Genomic DNA, 22204 nt, shown 5'->3' on the forward strand with positions numbered 1-22204 from the left:
CGACTAGAAGCAACACTCTCCTGGAGTTAATATTCATTATTTCTTGACAATAGGGAGACACCTTCTTACTCTATTACTCTATTCTGTTTTTATTTTTTTTTAAAAAAAACTTTTTTTTTATTTGTTTATTTATTTATACAAGCACTGGGTACAGTCAGAAGCGCCGAGGGGGGGCGGGTGAGAGAATTCACCAGAGCCAGAGCGGGGAGCAGAGCAGGCAGAAGGACCGAAGCACACGGCTGAGGGGAGCAGCGGGCGGCAGGAGAGGTCTGCGCGCCATGCGGGACCCTTCTCCGGTGGCCGGGGAGCAGCCGGGGATTGAACCGGCGGTGCAGAGGCTGCGGGCAGCTTCGCAACCCAGCGCTCAACCGCTGTGCCACCGGGGAGGCCCCCTATTCTGTTTTTAAAACATTTTCAAAATAATAAAATTACACAGGAGCAAAAGTTTTCTAATATATAGAAGACGAATGAAGTCAAATAAAATGATGCCAGTTATAACAAAAGATCTGTGGCTACTATACTCTTGTTCTACTTGTGTCAGTGCATTTAATATGATATTGTCTCATTTTGAATGTAAAAATAAAGGTACGAAGTTTTTTAAAAATTGAACATACATGAAAAGAAAATACTTCCTTGTTCATTTGTGATAATAGAATTAATCATAAATTTTTTCTATATTTCTATGAAAGACCATTCTGAAATATTTATTTCCTTCAAAAGGAGACAGAAAAATACCAGATGGTGTCATTTATTTGTGGAATTCAGAAAAACCAAGCAGAGCCAGACAGACAAACTTAAAAACCAGCCATTGACACTGACCATAGATCTGCTTGGGGGCGAGGGAGAGAATGGAGGAGGGAAGGGTGTGGGCCTTAATTCTGGGCAGTCAGAGATGGTCCAGGTTAGGTGGACTGGCTGCACTGGCGAGTGGAGACGGACTGGTGGAGTTTAAGGAAGTGGGGGAGAAGCCAAAGCCCTCTTCTCCAGGCTGCTGGGCACAGAGTGGGCCCCAAGCACCCCTGGGGGCAGCTGCCCGGCAGCAGGAGGGAGCCCGCGCCCACGGGCACACCGAGCCTGGGAAGGTGGGATGGCATAGGCACTGGAGGCTGCTCCACGGTGCAGGGGAAAAGCTTAGGAAGAGACCAGGTAAATCTGAGGGACAGGGACACATTTCTGTGATTTTCAGGAAGGGAAGTCGGGAGGCAGCCAGGGAACTATCAAGAAGAGGAAGGATATTTGCAAGATCTTGAAGAGGAAAAAACAGATAACAAAAGAAAGGATTGGCAAAAATTCAGTTAGGCCCATTGAGATTATTCAGTGTGAACAACAGCAGCAAAAGCAGTGAAGAAAAATTAATGGAACCTCAGGCACTTGTGCAAATCAGATAAACTCAGGAGATCTACACCTAGACACGCATGACCCACCATGAAAACACAGAGAATCTTGAGAGATGGGAAGCAACGGGGAGACAGGAGAGATCTGCTGTGCCATGTGGGTCGGCTCCCTGGCCGACTGGGAATCAAACTGGTGCTGCAGAGGCTGTGGACAGCTTCACAGTGCTGTGCTTAACCCCCTGCACCACCAGGGAGGCCCCATTCCTGGGTTTCTATCTTTGAGCTCACTGATTTTTTCCCCTTAAGACTATCCTATCCCCATAGCTCTCTATAGCGCTTTTTAAAAAATATTTATTTATGCATACAAGATCTGGGGTACAAGCCAGAGGTGTGAGGGGTGAGAGGATTTACCAGAGACAGAATGGGGAGCAGAACAGGTGGATCTACTGAAATACACTGCTGAGGGGAGCAACGGGGAGACAGGAGAGGTCTGCTGCGCCATGTGGGTCAGCTCCCTGGCCAGGGATCGAACTCATGCTGTAGAGGCTGCGGACACCTTCACAGTGCTGTGCTTAACACCTTGCACCACCAGGGTGGCCCTCTATGGCACTTTTGATCTCTTTTATTGAGTTCCTCACATCCTGAATTTACGTTAGTTTTTTATTTACAGCTTCAGTCTTTTCTTCTGCTTATAAATTTTATTCCTGTGCTCATTGCTTCTCTGACTTAGCTCGCGTTGAGTTTCTTTCTGATGGTTATTTTGAATTCTCTGTCTGGTAGATCCAGTTTGTGTTCTGGAGAGTTATCATCCTCTTTTTTGATGTCATATCATGTAGCTTCATGCCACTTGGAGGTATATTCCTCTGTCTTCACATGTGGAGCGTCTACCTTCTTTTGGGGGCTGTTGTCACACCTCTCTGAGTTAATTTTAATTCAGCAGCTTTGTAATAACCTGCACTTCCTTTTCTGCCCAGAAGGTGGTGCTGTGACTTTAGTTTTTGTTCACCTCCTTGGAGGTGGCGGTCAGCTGCTGTGCTCTGGTTCCACCACTGCATGAGTGGGGATGGTTGAGGGGGGTGTCCTGTTGCTGCTATGGGCAGGAGCCAGGGGACTGACTCACCTGCTGCAGTGGCAAGAGTCCTGTGCCACCTCTTCTTTGGACTCCTGGCCTTGTGTGTTATTCCTTTTTTTTTTTCACTGTTCTTGGATTCCCTGGGGCTGAGGGTGTGGGCCTCAATTCTGTCTCTACCTGCCCCCCTTTCCAAAGCTTGGGGTCAGCTGATCATTCAGCAGCCTCTGTTACTCCCTGGATCTCTAGTCGTGGGAGAAAGGCAAAGCAAAGCTGCAGCAAAGTATCACATCACACCCATTAGAAGAGTCCCGTCAAACAAAACAAACAAAACAGAAAATACTCAGTGTTGGCGAGGATGTTAAGAAATTCAGACCCTTGGGCACTGCTGGCAGCAGTGTAAACGGTGCAGCCTCTGTGAAAAGCCGTCTGCTCACTCAAAGCATCAAATGCAGATTTACCCCGTGGGCCCGCAGTTCCACTTGTAGGTGTATATCCCCCTAAATTTTTTTTTAAGATTGATTGATTGATTGATTGATTGATTGATTGATTTATACCAGCACTGGGTACAGTCAGAAGGGCGGGAGGGTGAGAGAATTCGCCAGAGCCAGAGCGGGGAGCAGAGCAGGCAGAAGGACCGAAGTACACTGCTGAGGGGAGCAGCGGGTGGCAGGAGAGGTCTGCGCGCCATGTGGGACCCTCCTCTGGTGGCCGGGGAGCAGCTGGGGGTGAACCGGCGCTGCAGAGGCTTTGGGCAGCTTCACAACCCAGCACTCAACCGCTGTGCCACTGGGGAAGCCCTATCCCCCTAAATTTGAAAGCAGGGCCTCAAACAGATATGGCAGCAACATTCACAATAGCCAAAAAATGGAAATCACCCAAATGTCCAAAATCCAGCCAATGGATAAACAAAACTCAGCCCACCCACACGAGGGAAGCTTCTCAACCTCACAGAAGAGCTCGGTCCTGACTCAGGGACCACGCGGATGAGCCTTGAAGACGTCAAGGTCAGTGACAGAAGTCAGGCACCAAAGCGCAGCTGCTGCATGACTCCACTCCTAGGAGGTCCCTGGAGGCGGCGAATCCATAGAGACAGGAGTAGATGGTGGCTGCAGGGTGGGGAGCTGGTGTTTAGTGGGGCCAGAGTTTCAATTTGGGAAGACGAAACCGCTCGGGGCGGCGCGGGGGCTGGGGAAGGGGTAGACAATGCTACACAAAAGTGGTTCCAACGGTCAATTCCAGGTTTGTTTTCATGCAATAAAATGGCTTTGACTGCGTGTCGCTGAGTCTGCGCACGTCAGCAGGTAACTATCTGGACATTCTGAGAATTCGTTTCCACGTAGGAAAAAGTAATAAAAACTGTGCTCATTTGAAGTCTACAAATACGCTACCGACACTCAACCGCAGCTGACGGGCAGGGATGCTAAGTGGTGACAAAAATTGTTCCGGAATTACATCCTGACGACATAATCCTCCTGCACACCCAAACCACTGCTTGTACACGTCGGAGGGTGAGTTTTATGCTAAATGATTAACATCTCAATCCATGAAGACACCATAGCAATAACAACGACTGTTTAGAATGTCACCCAGTGAACAATTCTGGGGCGGGGGGTGCGGGGGAGGAAGGAGTGTCACGTCTCTGACGTTGCTCAGAATTGCCAGGCATGCAAATGAAAAGCAGCAAACTGGATTTGGGTCTGTGTTGTTATCCTTTAAAATGCTCTGAGGATGACAGTCGCTGGCACCTGGGGTGCTCCTACCACCTGCCTCGAGTGATGACACCTCAGCAGTGAACCCTGGACGTTGAAGGGCAAACTGGGGCACAGGGAGCACCCTATCTCCATAGCACTTGCCTCTTCCTCTAGGAAGTGCAAATTTTAGTTCATACATAAAACATCTCACTGATTTGAATAATTTCCTTAAAATAAAAAGCACTCTTGTGTTCCAAGGACATGATCTGCTTTATCTCTTTTAACCCTCCCATGCCCGCCTAGGGGAGATGCCGGTTTCATTTCAATTTACAGATGACAAGCTGGGCTCTGAGAGGTTGAGGGGTGATTCAGGGTCACACAGAGCCTGAGGGAAGAGCTGGAGTGAGACCCAGGCGGTGAAGCCAGTGGTGCTTCCCCTTTATGGTGGGGGGAAGGCTCCCCCAAAGCAGAGGCTTGGCCCCACCTCGCTCCCACCTCCAGGATGTCAGTCAGTGACTCCAGGAGCTCAGGATTAAATCTACCCTTTGCCCTGGTCGCTGCCCCAGCCTGACTCCCAGCAGCCTCCCTCCACACCCAAGTGTCGGAGATGAGAGTGGTGGAAAGGGGCACGGCACAGGAGGAAGGAACAGCTCCTGTGTGCAATACTTGGAGGCAGCCCTCCAAGCATGCCTGCACTCTCTCTGCCCAGCACAACCTCCTCCCAAAGGCGTCTCCAAGTGGGGGTGGAGTTGGAGCAGACGTGAGGGAGCCTGTCCTGTGTTCTGAGGTGCCCAGGGTCTGTCCCGGGTCACGCTCCCTCAGGGTATCTGGGTCAGGGCTGGGTCTCCGGTGCTGCTGCTTCTTTCTGTCACTGGTCATTCCTGCTGGAAACAGCCTGGGGCCCCAGGTCCTGGAGGGAGGTGGGATGAAGGACCCCAGTGCCTCTGTGGGTGGCCTTGGGGCAGCCCCTCCCCCCTCTGGGCAAGGAAGGAGGGAGAGGGCAGCGGGCGGGCGCCAGTGGAGGCTGTGCCCGAACTCCTGGCTCCCACATCCAGCTAGCGCTCGCCAAGGTCCTCATCCTACAACGTGAACACCCGACAGCAGAAGCCACGTCGTCCCCAGGGAGGGTGGACTCCGGCCTCCGCGGAGCTGTTAATTCCCGTCCTTTCCTCCACACGCCTCCCAGTTCCCGGCTACTTCCTGGGTGAGGCTGGTGCCAGGGCCTAGCGGGTAGGGCCCAGGGCCGGGCTTGGGGTGAAGAGAGACAAAAGGATTTCGGTGCCCAGCCTGGTTAGCAGCCTCAGCCCCTCCCGCTCCCTTCCATGCCAGCTCTGCTGCTGGACAGAAGCCCTTCCCCAGCAGCCGCTGCTTCCTGGGGAGTAAACCTGGCATCAATTCAGAGGCCGGAAGAGGCCAGAAGTCAGGCTGGTGTTTGTGGACTTGGAGAAAGAGGAGGTGCACCAGGGTGGGGGGACCTGTGGGCCTGGGGTGTGCACGTGGCCAATCACCATGCCAGGAGGAGATTCTGGGAGGGGAAGGGAGCCGGGATAAATGTGAGGTCACCCAGTGTGTCGAGTGACCCACAATGCAGGGACCCACATAGAATGAAGACTCACTGAGACACACACGGAGACAAGGTTTCCTGGGAGGGGAGGACCCCAGGAGGCCACAGGAGGGGAGAGGAGCAAGGCCACTGTGAGCGCCTGGACCTCTGCCCTGATGGGCAGGCCTCCAGGAGGCTCCGGCAGGCCCTGGCCCTGGGTCTCCCAGGAGAGAGGGACACAGGACTATCCCCCACTCTCCTGCCTCCCATCCCATCTGGCCTGCTGTGGGCTGAGGGTGCTCCAGAGACCCCCATGGGGCGTGGTGAGGCGCAGGCAGGGAGCAGGTGGGGCAAAAAAAAAATGGAAGCCAAATCAATGAATTGCTGAAGTCATAATTAGTAAAATCTGTGTGCACATGCCAGAAAGTCGGGATGCCAAGCAGGGGCCCTCGAATTAAACCTGGAGTGAGGCTCAGGCGTGTCGCTGGGAAGCAGCTTGCACAGTGATTCGGTCACAGCACAGAACATTCTTAAATGATTGGGAATCGGCCAGTGGTGACCTGGTGTCCACCTCGGCAACGGCTCAGGTTCTGTTTATGATTCCCAGGAGCATAAACACAACCCAGGTCAAGGGAGTCTCACAAAATAAGCTCAATTTAGCTCTGCTTGTACGACTGAACCAGTTTTATCTGCTCAGGGAGTTTTCAAGGCTGTTCCCATTTGGTTTTGATTTTAACAAAAAGCTCAGATTGTCAATGTTGTCAGCTTTCAGTCTCTCTCGCAGCTGTTCCACTCTGATGTCATATGGCTGTGATGTGGGCCTGGGTCTTCATTTCTCTGGGCTAGATACCTACGGGGGATCTGCTGGATCCTGTGACAATTTTCTCTCTTAGGATCTGCCAGGCTGTTTTCCAAAGTGGCCGCAGCATCTTGCATCCCATCAGCCTGTGGCCATGACACCGTGATCATTTACTCATTCTATGGGCTTTAGCAGGGGATAGGAGTGACAGGTCATGAGTGGCACTTATTAAAAGTGCAGATTCCTGGGGCCTCCCTGGTGGCTCAGGGGTTAAGTCTCAGCACTATGAAGCTATCTGCAGCCACTGCATCATGAGTTCAATCTCAGGCCAGGGAGCTGACCCACATGGCGCAGCAGACCTCTCCTGTCTTCCTGCTGCTCCCCTCAGCAGTGTATTTCAGTAGATCCACCTGTTCTGCTCCCCACTCTGTCTCTGGTGAGTCCTCTCACCCTCCGCACCTCTAGTCTACACCCTAGTTCTTGTATGCATAAATAAATAAAATAAAATCTTTTTTAAAAAAATAAGTGCAGATTCCTAACCCACTTCCAAGAGTATCCAACTGATACTCTGATAATTAGGTTTAACTTGGCACCCAGCCCCTAACTCCTCCTGGTGACACATTTCATCACAACCGAACACATACAAGCCTTTCCATTGGGGTACAGCTGAGACCGTGTCAGGCAGAGGTGACCAGACTTGCGATCCAGCATCCCGGAGTGGAAGGTTCATTCGAAACGGGAGTCCCAGGTCCCCAGACCACCATCAGCTCCCTGGTGCACACCAGTCTGCATGGCTTCTCTCTGCCTTCCTGCTAGCCTGACACAGCCCCTCATGGCTGGTAGGGATGACACTGGCGGTGAGCCCGGAACATGCAGAGAATTTTAAATCCCTGCTTCAAGGAACAGGCTGAGAGGCATGTGTCTTAGCTCGGGCTACTATTTAAAATCTATATATACCAAGTCTGAGCCACTTCAAAAACAGACCTTTGTTTTCACAGTTCTGGAGGCTGGAAGTTCAAGATCAGATGCCGGCAGAGGCGATCCCTGCTGAGAGCACCTCCTGCCGGTGATGGCCGCCTTCTTGCTGTGTCTTCCCGCCAGAGAAGCAGGAACTCTGCTCTGTCTCTTCCTTTCTTTTAAGGACACTAGTGCCGTCACGAGCACTCCACCATCCTGACTTCATCTAAACCAAAACACCTCCCAGAAGGTATGAAGAGGCATACCACCCCCTTGGGATTAGGCCTTCAACATATGATTTGGGAGGCAGAGGGCAAGCATTCTGTCCACAGCAGCATGTGAATGAGAGTCATGGGGGAATTTAGTTGGGAATAAGTGCCAAAGCCCAAGAAGCAGGCCTCTGCCCACGAGGGTCTAGAAACTGCCATCTGATTTTGACCAAAAAGGATGAAGGCAGGATTGCCATAAAGAGGAGAAATCTCCCAAGTAACAAGTTGGTAAATAATGTCCCTAACTGGTCATTCAAGAAGCATTTATCACTGAGAAGCACAACACTGGTTGGGCACCAGGTCACCCATACAGCCATGGAGGTGGACCAGAATGGCCTCCCAGTGTCCACAGTGGTAGGAGCGTGACTGATGGACTCAATTATGGAGGATTGCCTGAACCTCAAGTTGGTTAATAAACTGGGCAAGGGTGTGGCCAGCTTCTGCCCGGGGCGTGCTGACAACCACATCTTGCATGTCAGGCTCACTTCCAAGCCAGCACCTAAAGCTGGAGCACTGGCTGCAGTGGTCAAGGACCAGGGGCTGGAGGTAATGGCCTGATGGAGGCACCCCCATAAGGTCTAAAAGGTGGTGTGGGAGGCCGACCTGCCTGCCTACCTGGAGAATTCCTTGTGGAGCTGCACCGGAGCAGCTGCCAGAGGCCCTCCGGGACTCAGGAGAGCTGGAATCTGGCTCCGACACAAGCCCTAGGAACTCAGCTCCATATGCAGTAGCCACCAAGGACCTGGGATCTAGGGAGGGAGGGAGGAAAGGAGAATGTTTTCTCTCCAGGGCCTGGACCTGATAGATGATGACAGAGTAAAAGGTGAAAGATATGCAATAAGAATGAATACATAAGTAAATATATTTAAAATGAGAAGAAGGTAATCTCTTAGAGATTCCATAGAGAATTTGATTAATAAAAGTAGAATATTGAGAACAGTAGAAAAAAATCACTGGACCTCCCTGGTGGCTCAGAGGGTTGAGTGCAGCGCTGTGAGGTCTGCAGCCTCTGTAACACCAGTTCAATTCCTGGCCGGCCAGGGAAATACCCACATGGCACAACAGACCTCTCCTGGCTCGCCCGCTGCTCCCCTCAGCAGTGTTTTTGATCCATCTGCCTGTTCTGTTCCCCGTACTATCTCTGGTGAATCCTCTCACCTTCCCACACCTCTGCCCTGTACCCCAGCTCTTGTATAAATAAATAAATCTTTAAAAAAAAAAAAAGAAAAGAAAAAAAATCACCACTAAAAATAATAATAGTAATGGACACAGGCAGGGTCCATTGATGGGATCTGGAATCCAGAGATGAGAAATTAAATATTTTCTAAGTCTCAGAGTATCTCCTCACAAGATATTTACCCCTTACCAAGAGGGAAGTAATAACTTCACAAGGATGTAACTCTCGCGGGCACCACCGTCACCCAGTATCGAGGCTAACAACACCAAAAATAAGACACAGCGCCACTATGTAAATCGAGGCATGTCAAAGCATCCCGGTGTGGGCCCCTTTTTTCAAAAAAAGGATAATTTCATTATAATCATAAAAAAAACAGATAACTGAAATTGAGGGACCACTGACAGACTAATGGGTCCGTATTTATAAAAAACTGTCAAAGACAGAAAAGACAGAAAAGACTGACGGTCACAGAGCAGGGAGACTAAGGAGAAGTGACAAGGAAAACTGCAGCATCCCGAGCCAAAAAAGACCAAGTCAGTTGAGTTACTCATTACATCTCAGCACTTCCTGGTTTTGACAAGATACTGTACTTCTTGAGCCCACAGGGGAGGAAGTTGGCTGAAGAGTGTATGGAAGCTCTGGGACTATTTTTCCAACTTTTCTGGTAAGTCTAAAAAAAAAAAAAAGCACAAAGTAAAAGAAGTACCTGCTCCTCTAACTCATAACTTTTTATGACGGAGGGCGGTTTATATTTAGTCTGTGTTTTAGTGTGTTCTCCCTCTGCTGACACCAGGCTGGGGGCACAGTGTGCTCCCCTTGGGAGGAGGTCCGAGGCAGGGGGAAGTGAGGCGGAAGGGAAGGGAACACAGAAGGGTGTGTTCACAAGCAAGCCAGCTTTGCGGGTCTGCAGGCCCAGTCCTGCTTCCCCAAGGGCCAGTGGGGGCTTGAGCTGCTCATTCACACCAGTCATGGAAAGGGCTGCTCTGGGGCCGTGGGGGGGTCATCATTCTCTGACATCCTGGCCACCTTGCATGTGAGCAGGGAGGCTCCACTGACATTCAGGGGCTACCGCTGGACGTGGGGGCATCTCACCAGACATGTTGCCTGTATCAGTCAGCTTAGGCCGCACGGTGCCGCAGGAACGACAAGCCCCACGCAGATCAGAGCAACAGAAGCGATTTCTTGCTCATGTTCCAGGGCCATGATGGTGGGCTTCAGACCACCCAGTCCTCGTGAGCCTGAGATGTTCCTTCTAATCTTTGCGCGTGGTTCCATTGGCTTCATGCAATTTGCGAAGAAAATCATCAAGCCTTACTGAAGGACATTGGCTCATTAATAAACAGAACATACGTACAAACATGCACAAACATATATGACTATGTCTATTCCCACCAAAAATTACAAATTGATCGAAAATTGTATGTGGGAAATAAAATACATGGTAGTAGAGAAAAACACTGAGCAAAAACAACGTCCTAGCGCGCATCAAACACACTATCAAACTACAGAAACTGAAGCGGCACCCAAGGAGTGACAGGAAGCCCAGCGGGACACACATGCAATGGGGACTTTATTTAAGGGAGGGGTCGGGCCTGGAGACAAGAGGAGGCTGAGCCCACAGTAAGGAGAGGGGTGTCTCTAGCCTGTGTGGGGTGGGCATGGAGCAGGAGGAGGGGTGTCTCAGGGTCTTTCAGGACCTAAAGATCTCAGTTTAGGAAGAGGAAACAGAAGAAGGTGGGGCCCAGAACAGCAGGCAGGACAAGCCCAAGTTGCCTAATCACAGCTGGAGGGGGGCAGAAGGGGGGGCTGCAGGGACAGTGTCCCTCAGGGGACAGGGCAGGGAGATGAGGGCATCTCGCAGATCCAGGCTTTTTCTAAATGACATAAGCCGTCGTTCCAGCCGTCATTGTACAGCTCCACGCAGTCCTCGTCTCCGTGGTTGTTGGGTTCTCCTTGTTTCCAGAAGCTGTGACCACCAGGAGAGCTGTGAGCCCCCACTAGCCACTGCCCCCCCACCCTTGGGCAGCACCCTGGGGCCACGCCTGCTGCCACTTGGCTGCAAAATTGCAAGTCCAGCCCCAGGCGGGTGGGAGACTCAGAGGCAGGCTTTTCCTCACGGCAGACTCAGCTCAGGCTCCGTCAGTGCTGGGATTCCCTGAAGCGGAGCCTGAGTCAGAGCTCACACTCCCGCGGGGGGAGGAGCCAGCCCTGCATTTCCACCAGCCCCTCGGGTGACTCTTTCCAGCCCAGAGTCTGAGCAGCCCTGGGGTGGGGTGTAGGACGTTTCTCTGCTCACCCCTCTCGGGCCACGGCCTGGGGGAGGGCGGTTACCTGAGACCCACAGGTGTGCCGTCCACCCATTGCCACGATCCCTCAGTGTGGCGGTCACTGAGGCCGATCCAGGTGCGCTTCTCATTTCTTATTTCCCAAGACTGTAGGAACTTCTGAGGGGGGGATGCGGGGGGGTACAGGAGAAAGGCCCCTGAACACCACCAGCTGGTAGCAAGCCTCCTAGGGGGTACTCGCTGCTCTCTAGCCTTCCTGTGTCGTCCCTTCTCATCTGAAAGAGGCCTCAAGGGCTTCTCAAGTCCACCGTGGCACTTCTTACAGGAAGCCTTCTCTGACTGCGTCTCGCCCCACCGCCAACTACCCACAGGGCCTCCACTGTTGAGGGGTAGAGAAGGTGCAGAAACAGCGTGTTGACCAGAGGCCCAGCCCCAGGCGGGACCTGCGCACCTGCTCGTCAGCAGTGTTGACCACCACCAGCTGGGCGCTCATGTCCTCACAGGCGGACACGGAAGATTCCCAGGTGCGCTGGGACCTGGAGAAGAGGTAGCAGCTTCCCTGGAAGAGCTCCCAGTGCCAGGGGCAGGGCCGGCACAAGCTGACTGGGGAGGAGGGTGCACTGGGTCAGACAGGTCACTTGGCTCCCGCGCCCCCTGGCCCTGCATCTGGGTACCCCCAGCCTGGCCCTGCTAGCTCTGTCCCCAGGGCCCAAGAGGAGGCTCCCAGCTCCGCCTGCCCTCCTCACACTGGGCAGCCTAGACGGTGGCCACAGCCCCCCGCTGCCCCAGCTTCCCCTGCCGGGGCGTCTGACCTCACCTAGGCTGGCGTTCATCCAGGCCAGCTGCTGGCGGAGCGTCGCCAGGTCTGCCCGTATCTGCTCTTGGGAAACGGCCACTGGAAGGAAAGGGCTCAATTTTTAAGCGCCCACTATTTGCTCGGGGTGGACTGTCCGGAAGAACGTTAGTTGACTCTCCCCCTGACGCCAGAAACCTTCCACACGAGAGCCGAGGCTCTGAGGGACGGGCCGGACTCCACCTGCTGCTCCCCTCGCGCTCCCCGCCTCCCGCCGCCCCTGAGCCCGAGCCTGCCCGGCCCGCAGCCGCAGAGCCTCCTCCGCTGCGCCCCAGACACGGCCCAGCCCTTTACCCGCACTGAGGCTCCTCCGGCGGCCCCCGGCCTCCCTCTGCAGGGACTGCTGCACCCTGGACACTGCAACGGAGCAGAGAAGCCCCCTTCGCGCGCGCCGGACAGCAGGGCCTGGGCCCTCCGGTGCCCACGTGTCTCCCGGCTGAGCCTCCCACGCGGCATGAGCGGCGTTTCACACCCAGGCCCGGAAGGGGCAGTAACGGCCACGATCACACCGGAGGGACACGAGCCCGACACGGCAGCCTCCGTGCCTCCGAGGGCCGTGGGAGGGCAAAGGCCGTGCCAGAGGGAAACCCAAAGGGACCCGGGACCCCACGCCCAGCCCCTGACTCGCCTTGAACCAGGATGGTCACCAGGAACAGGAAGAGGCCCACAGAGGCCAGAAGCAGCACCAGAGAAAGGGAGCCCCGCGTCAGATACCCTGAGGGACCCGGGACAGAGGGAGCTGAGGGCTCAGGACAGACCCTGCCCACTGCCCGAGCTGCAGAGGGCATCCAGCCTCCCGCCCATCCTCAGCCTCCGCCCTCGCACCTGCCAGTCTTCTCAAGTAGCCAAGCGGACCAGCAGACCTCTGGGCCCCAAGCATGTTCTCTAGAAGGAGTAAACACGCTCAGCTGAGCTGTGACACCTGCCGAGCCCAGCTCTCGGGACTGCGGGTTGGAGGCCAGCCCTGGACAGCCCAGGACCCTGGAGAGACCGTCCTCCCAACCGTCACCCAGCCTCACCTTGGTCGCCCAGCTCCATGGCTTTGTACATCTCAGCCATCCTCCCTGCTCCCTGCCCTGTCTGGTGCCTCCTCTCCGGGCTTTGGTATCGATAGCCCCGGGCGTTGCCCTCTCAGCTGCTCCGCAGATCCTTGCTCTTCAGCTTGGAAAGAACAGGGAACTGGATGTGGACTCCACTTCCTCCCAGAAAAGTTGGGGGAGACATGAAATGCCGACACAGCTGGGAGGGTGGGGCATCTAGAAGGCCCTGTTTTGCCTCTACTCAGTCCTGAGAATTTCACCTAATTGAAGCCTCAGTTTCCTCAGCTGTGAGAAATTGCCCTGCTGTATACTATTCCCGTGAGGTCTAATACAGGTGATAGAAACAGACATAGATGGATCGATCCGCAGTCGTGATAGCCCCTAGCATGGGCCCCACACTTCCCCACAGGGAAGTGTCAATTAGGGGATACTGGCAATTCTCACAATAGGCCTGTGATAAGGCTTTAGTTACTATCCTACTTTATAGGGGAGGAAATTGAGAAACAGAGAGGGCAACAACTGCCTGGGACACACAGCTGATAAGTAGTGGTGCTGGAAGCTGGAGCCAGGCAAGCTGACCCCTGTGTCCCTTCTATAACCACTACACCGCGCTATTTTCTTTTCTCTTTGTAATTACTCAGTATTTTGTACAGTCGGTTTGGAAATTATGTACATCCAACTTTCAATTTATGTATGAAATCCCCATTTTCCATCTGATTCAATTATTTATATGTTACTATTTTTTAATCTAAAGTGAGTATCTTGTGGACAGAAATTAATTGCACCACCATTTTTCTTCATTGTGTCCATCTCTTTTTTTTTTAAAAAAGATTTATTTATTTACACAAGCACTGGGGTACAGGACAGAGGCATGGGAGGGTGAGAGAACTCACCAGAGCCAGAACAGGAAACAGAACAGGCAGAAGGACCAAAGTATACTGCTGAAGGGAGCAGCAGACAAGACAGGAGAGGTCTGCCTTGCCATGTGGGAATCTCCCTAGCTGGCCAGGAATTTGAACCGGTGCTGCGGAGGCTGCAGACAGCCTCCCAGCACTGTGCTCAACCTGCTGCACCATTGGGGAGGCCCTCCATCTCTGTCTTTTAATGAGAGTTTAACCTCTCTATATTTAGTGTAATTGCAAATAAGATAGGGTTTAATATGCCATCTTGTTCTATGTTTTTGTATGCCTTATATCTTTTTGTAACCTTAATTCCACCATTACTTTATTCTTTTACATTTAATAGATGTTTTCTAGTGGATCATTTTAATTCTCTTTTTTCTCTTACTGTATATTTTTGAATTATTAGTGGTTGACTTTATGATTACTGTTAACATGTTAATTTATAACACTCTAATTCTAATAAATTCCAACTTAATTTTAAAAGTATACAAAACTTTGTTTCATATCATTCCTATATCCTCCCTTTATGCTGCTATGATCACACATTATAGCTTTATACATGTATGGCCATCCAATTAGATTTCTAATTACTGTGCTACGTTAACAAATTATAACTATTGTATTGTATGATGTAGTTGTGTTAAATCAGAGAGGAAAATAAGGAGTTAAAACAAAATATACGTTTTTACTGTTTTTTATATTTATCTATGTATTTATCTTTATTTGGTGCTCTTTTGTCTCTGTGTGCATTTGAGTTCCTCTCTCGTGATCTTCTATTTCATCCCAAATGACCCCTTCATTTATATTATTGTTCTAAATGTTATGTTAATAAAATAAAATGTTGGGCCTTCCTAGTGGCACAAGGGGATAAGCCTCAGGACTATGAAGCTATCCACAGCTACTGCAGCACAGCACGAGTTCAATCCCCAGCCAGGGAACTGACCCACACAGTGTAGCAAACCTCTTCTGTCTCACCCACTGCTCCCTTTAGCAGTTTATTTCAGTAGATCTGCCTTTTCTGCTCCCCACTCTGTCTCTTGTGAATCCTCTCACTCTTCTGGTCCTCTGGCCTACACCCCAGCTCTTGCATGCATAAATAAATAAATATTTTAAAAAATAAAAAATAAAATAAAATGTTATTTTATTGTACTAAAAGTTCTAAGTGTAGAATATTTAGATGTTCTACATCTAAATCTATGTATATTCATAAAATCTACCATTTTAACTGTACAACTCAGCATCATTGAGTACAATCACAATGTTGTGAATGTTGTACAGTCACCACCTTTCTATCATTTCCGGACATTTTCTTTTTTTTTTTTTTTAAAGTGAAACTTTTTTTTTTAAAGATTTATTTTATTTTATTTATTTATTTATACAAGCACTGGGTACAGTCAGAAGCGCGGGAGGGTTAGAGAATTCACCAGAGTCAGAGCAGGGAGCAGAACAGGCAGAAGGACCAGAAGTACACTGCTGGGGGGAGCAGTGGGCAGCAGGGGAGGTCTGTGCTCCATGCGGGACCCTCCTCCGTTGGCCGGGGAGCAGCCGGGGATCGAACCGGTGCTGCAGAGGCTGCGGGCAGCTTCGCAACCCAGCGCTCAACTGCTGCGCCACCGGGGAGGCCCTTTTTCTGGACATTTTCATTGTTCGAAAAGGAAACCTGGTAATTCTTAAGCAGTCACTCCCAATTCCCATATCCACCAGGCCCAGAAACCACTAATTTTCTCTCTGTATTTATGGATTAGCTTATTGTATATATTTACTGTAAAAAAGATTCATACAACACCCTTTTGTTTCTGACTTCTTTATTTAACATCTTCAGTGTTCATCCATGTTGTGGCATATGGCAGTCCTTTATTCCTCTCTAAGGTTGAATCATATCGTTGTGCTGATATGAAATTTGTGGTTGACAGGTTTGAGTTTTTTTTTTTTCCAGCATTTGGAATAATTCATCCCACTGCTTTCTGGTCTCCATGGCTTCTGATAAGAAAAAAGTTAATTTCATTGAGGATGACTTATACATGATGAGACATTTCTCTCCTACAGCGATCAAGATTCTCTGTTTTGTCTTTGTCTTTTAACAGTTGGTTATGTGTCTAAGTGTTGAATTCTTAAGTTTATCCTATTGGAAGTTCATTGAATTTGTGTATGGATAGCCTAACTCTCCTCATTAAATTTTCAAAGTTTCAATGTCATTATTCTTCAAATATTCTTTCTGCCCCAATCTGTCCTTACTCTCCTTCTGACACTCCCATGATTCATATGTTGGCATGTTAGAGGCACCCCAAATTATCGGAGGCACTGTTAATTTTTCTTCACTCTTTTCTTCTTACTCACCACACTGGAAAATCTCAATGGGCCTAACTGAATTTTTGCCAGTCCTTTCTTTTACTTGTCCATTCTGCTATTGGGCCCTCTAGTAAAATTTCATTGCACTTATTTTATGATTCAGCTGCAGCATTTCCATATGGTTCTTTTTGATAATTTAGTTTTTATATCATATTCTCTATTTGGTGGTGTATTGTTCTTATACTTTTCTGTAGATTTGAGATGTGTATTCCTTTAGTTTTTCTTAAACATATTAAAAGTAACAAGATTTAAAGTCTTTGTCTAGTAAAGCCAACATCTGAGCCTTCTAAGAGATAGTTTCTATCCCCTGTTCCCTCCATGTCTGGGTAATGTGTCCTGATTTCTCTATAGGTCTCCTAATTTTGGTTGCAAACTAGATATTTCACATAATAAACAGCAACTATGGAAATAAGTCACCCTCTTCCAAAGATTTGCTGCTACTGCTGTTGTAATTGTTGATTTTTGTTTATTAAATGAGTTTTTTGAACTACTTCCCTGAAGTCTATATTCGCTGTCATGTGTGGCCACAAAAAACTCAGCTAGCTTGGTAGTTAGCAGATGACTGGAAAGAGATTTCCTTGAATGCCTGAAAGGAAAATTCTCCTAGCCTTTGCAGAGAGTCTCTGTGTGTTCAAACACACATTCAACCCTCACCCAGGAAGTGTGCATGTGAGGCTTATTCCATGGAGCCTCAAAGCCAGCCAGCCACAGAACTTGGGGCCGCCTCCCACAGCCTGCACATGCACATGACCTTCCACATTCCAGGGATGTGCCAAAATTTTCAAAGCCCCTGATGACATCTCATTCTTTAGAATTTTCTTTGTAAGATATTTGATTAGGCTATTTATTTGCCTCTACTGTCATCCATGGCCATGTGCATTGGAGGAGGTCCTGAAGAGGCCATGACCCAGAACTGACCAGGGTGAATGGCCCCAGGCAGTCAGAGGCAGCTCACCCTTCCCCCCACCCACAATCTGTTCTACCCACCATTGCTGCAGTGGGGGACTGTGTTCAAAAACAGTCTTGCAAGAACAACAATTGGCTGGAACCATCCAGATGGTTTAGAGAGCTGAGGTCTCGCGAGAAACTCCAGAGATTCTGGTGGGCACATACGAACATCTACTCACCCTGAAGCACATCCACACAGGGACAAGTGTGCCCCCTTGCTTATTAAAATTGCCTCCTACCAATCTGATATGATCTACCTCCTCCTTTGGCCTCTCCTTACCCACTGTATTTGGGGGGCAATTGATGGACCAACCTCAGCCAAATGTCATTAAAAACATTTCTCCTGGGGCCTCCCCGGTGGCGCAGCGGTTGAGCGCTGGGTTGCGAAGCTGCCTGCAGCCTCTGCAGCCGGTTCCATCCCCGGCTGCTCCCCGGCCACCGGAGGAGGGTCCCACATGGCGGCAGACCTCTCCTGCCGCCCGCTGCTCCCCTCAGCAGTGTACTTCGGTCCTTCTGCCTGCTCTGCTCCCCGCTCTGGCTCTGGTGAATTCTCTCACCCTCCCACGCTTCTGACTGTACCCAGTGCATGTATAAACCAAACAAACAAACAAATAATAAATAAATAAATAAGACATGCCTCTAGAAAAAAAAAATATATATATATAAAAAACAAAAAAAACTTAAAAAAAAAACATTTCTCCTGGGCCCTGAAGCTAATGCCTTGGGCACAGAGTCACTTTGAACAAGTGCCCTATGAGGAGAGGCTTCAGCCCTGGAAAGTTCAAGTGAGGACAAACCTTTTGGATGGGGTCTCCCAGGTAACCAGCAGACAGGGCAAATAGTGACCTTTCCTGAGGAATGGGGAGTTCTTCTCCCTCCTGGACCAAGAATGTAAATGTTCATTGTCAAGGATACGTCTGAAGCTGGGGAGAGGGAAATGGATCCAGGGTAACTAAATATCCTCAAAGCTCAGTTTGCTGAGATTCTGCTTTTTATTGAAAAAGTGTTCTCTGAATTACTGGAAGCCTTTGGTTGATTTCCAGAGTTCTAAAAATGTTGATTCTGACAGATTTTGCAATATTTCCATTGTCTTTATGGAAAGACAAATTTTCCTCTGCCATTTTTGCTGATGTTCTCTTTATTTTTGGTGTCTAACTTCTCTTTGATGTGGCCAGTGAAACCCTTTCATGCTGGCTGTCTTGTCTCTTTGACACATGCCTATCAGTTTTCCTTCTTTCCCTTGCCCACCTAGAAGTTCTGGGCTTTCCCTGTGACAACTCCAGAACCAGTCATTTTTCCAAAGAAATGTGGTTGCTTCTAAGTAAAGATGGGATTCTGAAACCAGGATCTGGGTTTTAGCATGCTTTTGCTGGGGAATACAGGTCTCTCAACCTTTCAGTATACAAGTGAGAACACACACACATGCTCATTTTTTTCTCTCCATATTTTAAATACCATGAGATCATACAAACACCTCCAACTAAATACTAATTTATTCTAGTACTGTCTATTAATCTTTGCTAACTCCATTCTCTGATGGTGGGAAATCCCATTTGTTCCCATTATTTTAGGTTTTTTTTCATATTTAATTATTTATTTTATATATTTTTACATCATTTTCCATTTTTGCACAATGGATGCATTTTCATCTTGCTTATAGTCCCCATATAATTCCCACCCCCCTTTATTATATTGACCCTAATCCCTCCTCTCCTCCCCTCACCGGCCCCCCTGTAGTATGTCTCTTGTTTATAGTTGCTTGTTGATTTTGATTTTTACTTTATTGTAATTAGTCTTTTTCCTGGTCCCTTATTTAGGTTTTCTAAATTCCTGCTATCAGTGAAACCATCCGGTATTTTTCTTTTTCTTCTGGCGTATTTCGCTGACCATGATCCCTTCCAGCTCCATCCATGGTGCTGCATATTGCATGAGTTTATCTTTTTTGATTGCTGAGTAATATTCCATTGTGTGTATGTACCACATCTTCTTGATCCAGTCATCTATTTTTGGGCATTTGGGTCGTTTCCATAGCTTAGCTATTGTAAATAGTGCTGCTATAAACATAGGGGTGCAGGTGCCCTTTTGAATTTATGTTTCTGTGTCCTTTGGGTAAATACCTAGGAGTGAAATTGCTGGATCATTTCTTTTTTTTTTTTAATAATTGGCTTGAGGTTTCATAATTTTTTTTAAAAGATTTATTTATTTATTTATACAAGCACTGGGTACAGTCAGAAGCGCAGGAGGGTGAGAGAATTCACCAAAGTCAGAGCGGAGAGCAGAGCAGGCAGACTAACGAAGTACAGTGCTGAGGGGAGCAGCAGGCAGCAGGAGAGGTCTATGCGCCATGTGGGACCCTCACCCGGTAGCCGGGGATCGAACCGGCACTGCAGAGGCTGCAGGCAGCTTTGCAACCCATTGCTCAACCGCTGCGCCACCGAGGAGGCCCTGCTGGATCATTCTTTTAATATATTTTTTAATTCCTTCAATCCACCTAAATGTAACCAAGCTCCCTTTTCTGCCACAATCCCCTGTCCTTATGGATGGCCTCCTCAAGGACACCCACCACCTCCCAACAGGCCAATAGATTTCTATGCTGTCCTTCTTAGCTCACTTGGACTCTGCCTTCCCATCACAAGCCACTCTCCCCAGGGATGCTCTCCTCACCAGGTTTGGACTCCAGAGCTCTAGTGGCCACCATTTTGAATACTGACTCTTGTCCTCCAAGGACTGACTGGCTCATTCACTCTCTCCCCTAAGAGTCTTGCATCCCTGCCAGCATCCCAACACACGAGGCCACCTGAGCTGGCATGGAAGCCATCACTGCTCTTGCCTCACCTGCGAAGTCTCCTTTTGTCTCTGAAATCCAGCTCATGAAGGCCCCTAGTACTCATCACTCTAAACTAGCTCTATTGTAAAGCTGTAATTTCCTTGGGTTTTTCTAGCTATCACCATGGAAACAAAGGTCTTTGGGGGCCTTCTGCAACCTAGCCAGAAGTCGGAGTCCTGCCAACATTGCTTGAACACTTACTTTATGTTAAATGCTTTTGGGAATGAGCTCAGTTAATCCCATAACACACTGTTGTTCCCATTTTACCTGTGAGTCAACAGAGTCAGACATTTCTTAACCTTCCCATCATGACCCATCAGCCTATAAACACTGGAGTGGCGGATCAAGCCATGAAAGGACGACATTTTTATTTGCCTCTGTGCCCCAGTTTAAACCAGCTCTCCCACTCAAGAAAGGGGTGGTTTGGGAGTGTTGCCTCCAGTCATTAAGAAGCCCATTGGAGAGCCCAGAGGGCCAGATTTCAGGCCCAGTTGTTTATCTGTCTATTATTTGTTTCCCCCAGAGTATAAACCTCCAGATCAAGGGTTGACCAACATTTTCAGAAAAGGGCCAGACAACAAATGTTTTTGGAACATGAAGGTCATACAGTCTCTGTTACAACTACTGAAGGCTGCCCCTGTGGCACGGGGGCAGTGAGTGGGTGGGGCTGGGTTCACTACACTAGTCACAAAATAGCTATTTAGAGATCAGTTGTCCAGCAGGCAGGGACTGGGTCTATTTTGTTTAATGCTCTCTCCCCAATGTCAAGAACTGTGCAGCACATAGAAGGTGCTCCATCAATGTTGGTAATATGAATCAGGGTCAATGTCCATGAGAGTCACTTCAGCTTCACATTCTGCAAATCCAAAGTCACCTAAGGACTTTGCAGGACTATGAAATGTTCAGCACATAAGCTGACTTTAAAGGGAGGTAGGTAACAGAAAGAACTGCTGGCAAAGGAGGAAAAAACAAATCCATCATAGAGAATGTGACAGACTTGGATAATTTGGGCTGATGAGAAAGTACATATCCTTGGCTCCTTTCAAAACATCACGATGGGGAGAACTACCATTTGAAATAGTACTAAACAGAGCTAAAGACACTTAAAACAGTGCTACAATGGAGTCAAAGACAGTGCCAGGATGGGGGGTAGGTCACAGTTAGTGGGTTATCACCCAGGCACACAATCGCTCAGGGTCCAAAAACAGGGTTAATTGAACAAACAGGAGATTAGGGGGGAAGGAAAGTTTCTACGGTCACAAGTGGCTGGCTGCCTCACCCCAGAGAGTGTCCACAGTGTCCAGGAATCCCAAACAAAGACCACTCCTGAAAGACGAGGTGATGCCAACGCAGCCCATAGCAGCAGTCTGAAGCCTGGGCCTGACACTGGACTAGACCGCAGCAGATTCAACAGCAGCAGGAGCTGGAGCCGGAGAAGCAGAAGCTGTGGTCAGCTCTGGGTGGAGCTGACACCGGGTGGAGCCCAGCAGTGCTACTTGCTGCTGATGCCAGAGGCAGGTGCCACAGCTGAGTCTGCCAAGTCCACGAAGGCCTGGAGTCTACTGAATCCCTCTGAGGTCGTCTACTGATGCTTCTCTCTCTTCAGAGGCTGGGAGCAGAATCTTTTTTCTTTGAAGCTTGTCCAATGAATGCTTCCTCTTTGAAGGCCAACAGCAGATTCCTTCTTCTTTCTTTTGAGGCTGGCTGCTGGCTCCCCTTCTTCTTCGAAGATGGTCTGATGAATGCTTCCTCTTCCAGGGCCAAGAGCAGGATGATTCAAACTGACTCTTGTTCTGTCTTAAATGCTCTCCAGGGTCCCCGACTACACACCTGATTGGGCTGTTTTCAATCCTAAGTGCCTAATTGGACTGTTTAGCACTAGTCAGCTCATTTTCCAATTTCAATTTGAATAATTAATAAAGTGAGTTTGAACCTGATTGGTCCTTTTAGAATCCTAGAGCCAGATATAAAAAGGGAAAAAAACAGCCCTGCCTCACTCAGGTCAGGGCAGGCTCTGGGGCCTGTTGGCTTCAGGGATCCAAGGCTGGAGTTGGCCCCACTGGGTCTGGAGCAAGGGGAATGCCTGCAGGTGTTGGGCTAAGGCCACATGCCTCAACCCCAACAAAACTGCCTTGCCCTGGGGCCTCTGGGCACTGCA

The 22204-nt window shown here is 49.4% G+C and overlaps 1 protein-coding gene and 1 long non-coding RNA gene across 2 annotated transcripts; both read right to left on the minus strand.

Annotated features, from left to right (window-relative positions):
* Positions 1 to 10399: 10399 nt before the first annotated feature.
* On the minus strand, positions 10400 to 12436 carry LOC119240351 (CD209 antigen-like). Its single transcript, XM_037504698.1, has 6 exons — positions 12430 to 12436; positions 12275 to 12337; positions 11945 to 12022; positions 11579 to 11730; positions 11174 to 11286; positions 10400 to 10808 (listed from the first exon to the last, which is right to left on the minus strand). The coding sequence occupies exons 1-6, from the start codon at positions 12434 to 12436 to the stop codon at positions 10667 to 10669; spliced, it is 555 nt and encodes a 184-aa protein (XP_037360595.1). The 3' UTR covers positions 10400 to 10666.
* A 192-nt stretch (positions 12437 to 12628) lies between these two features.
* Positions 12629 to 13185, minus strand: LOC119239826 (uncharacterized). Its single transcript, XR_005124007.1, has 3 exons — positions 13000 to 13185; positions 12806 to 12865; positions 12629 to 12695 (listed from the first exon to the last, which is right to left on the minus strand). It is a non-coding gene; the product is annotated as an uncharacterized LOC119239826 (long non-coding RNA).
* Between the last annotated feature and the right edge of the window lie 9019 nt (positions 13186 to 22204).

This window comes from Talpa occidentalis, unplaced genomic scaffold (genome assembly GCF_014898055.3).
Source record: "Talpa occidentalis isolate TD23 unplaced genomic scaffold, MPIMG_talOcc4v2.1 talOcc4.12, whole genome shotgun sequence".
Classification (NCBI taxonomy): Eukaryota; Metazoa; Chordata; class Mammalia; order Eulipotyphla; family Talpidae; genus Talpa; species Talpa occidentalis.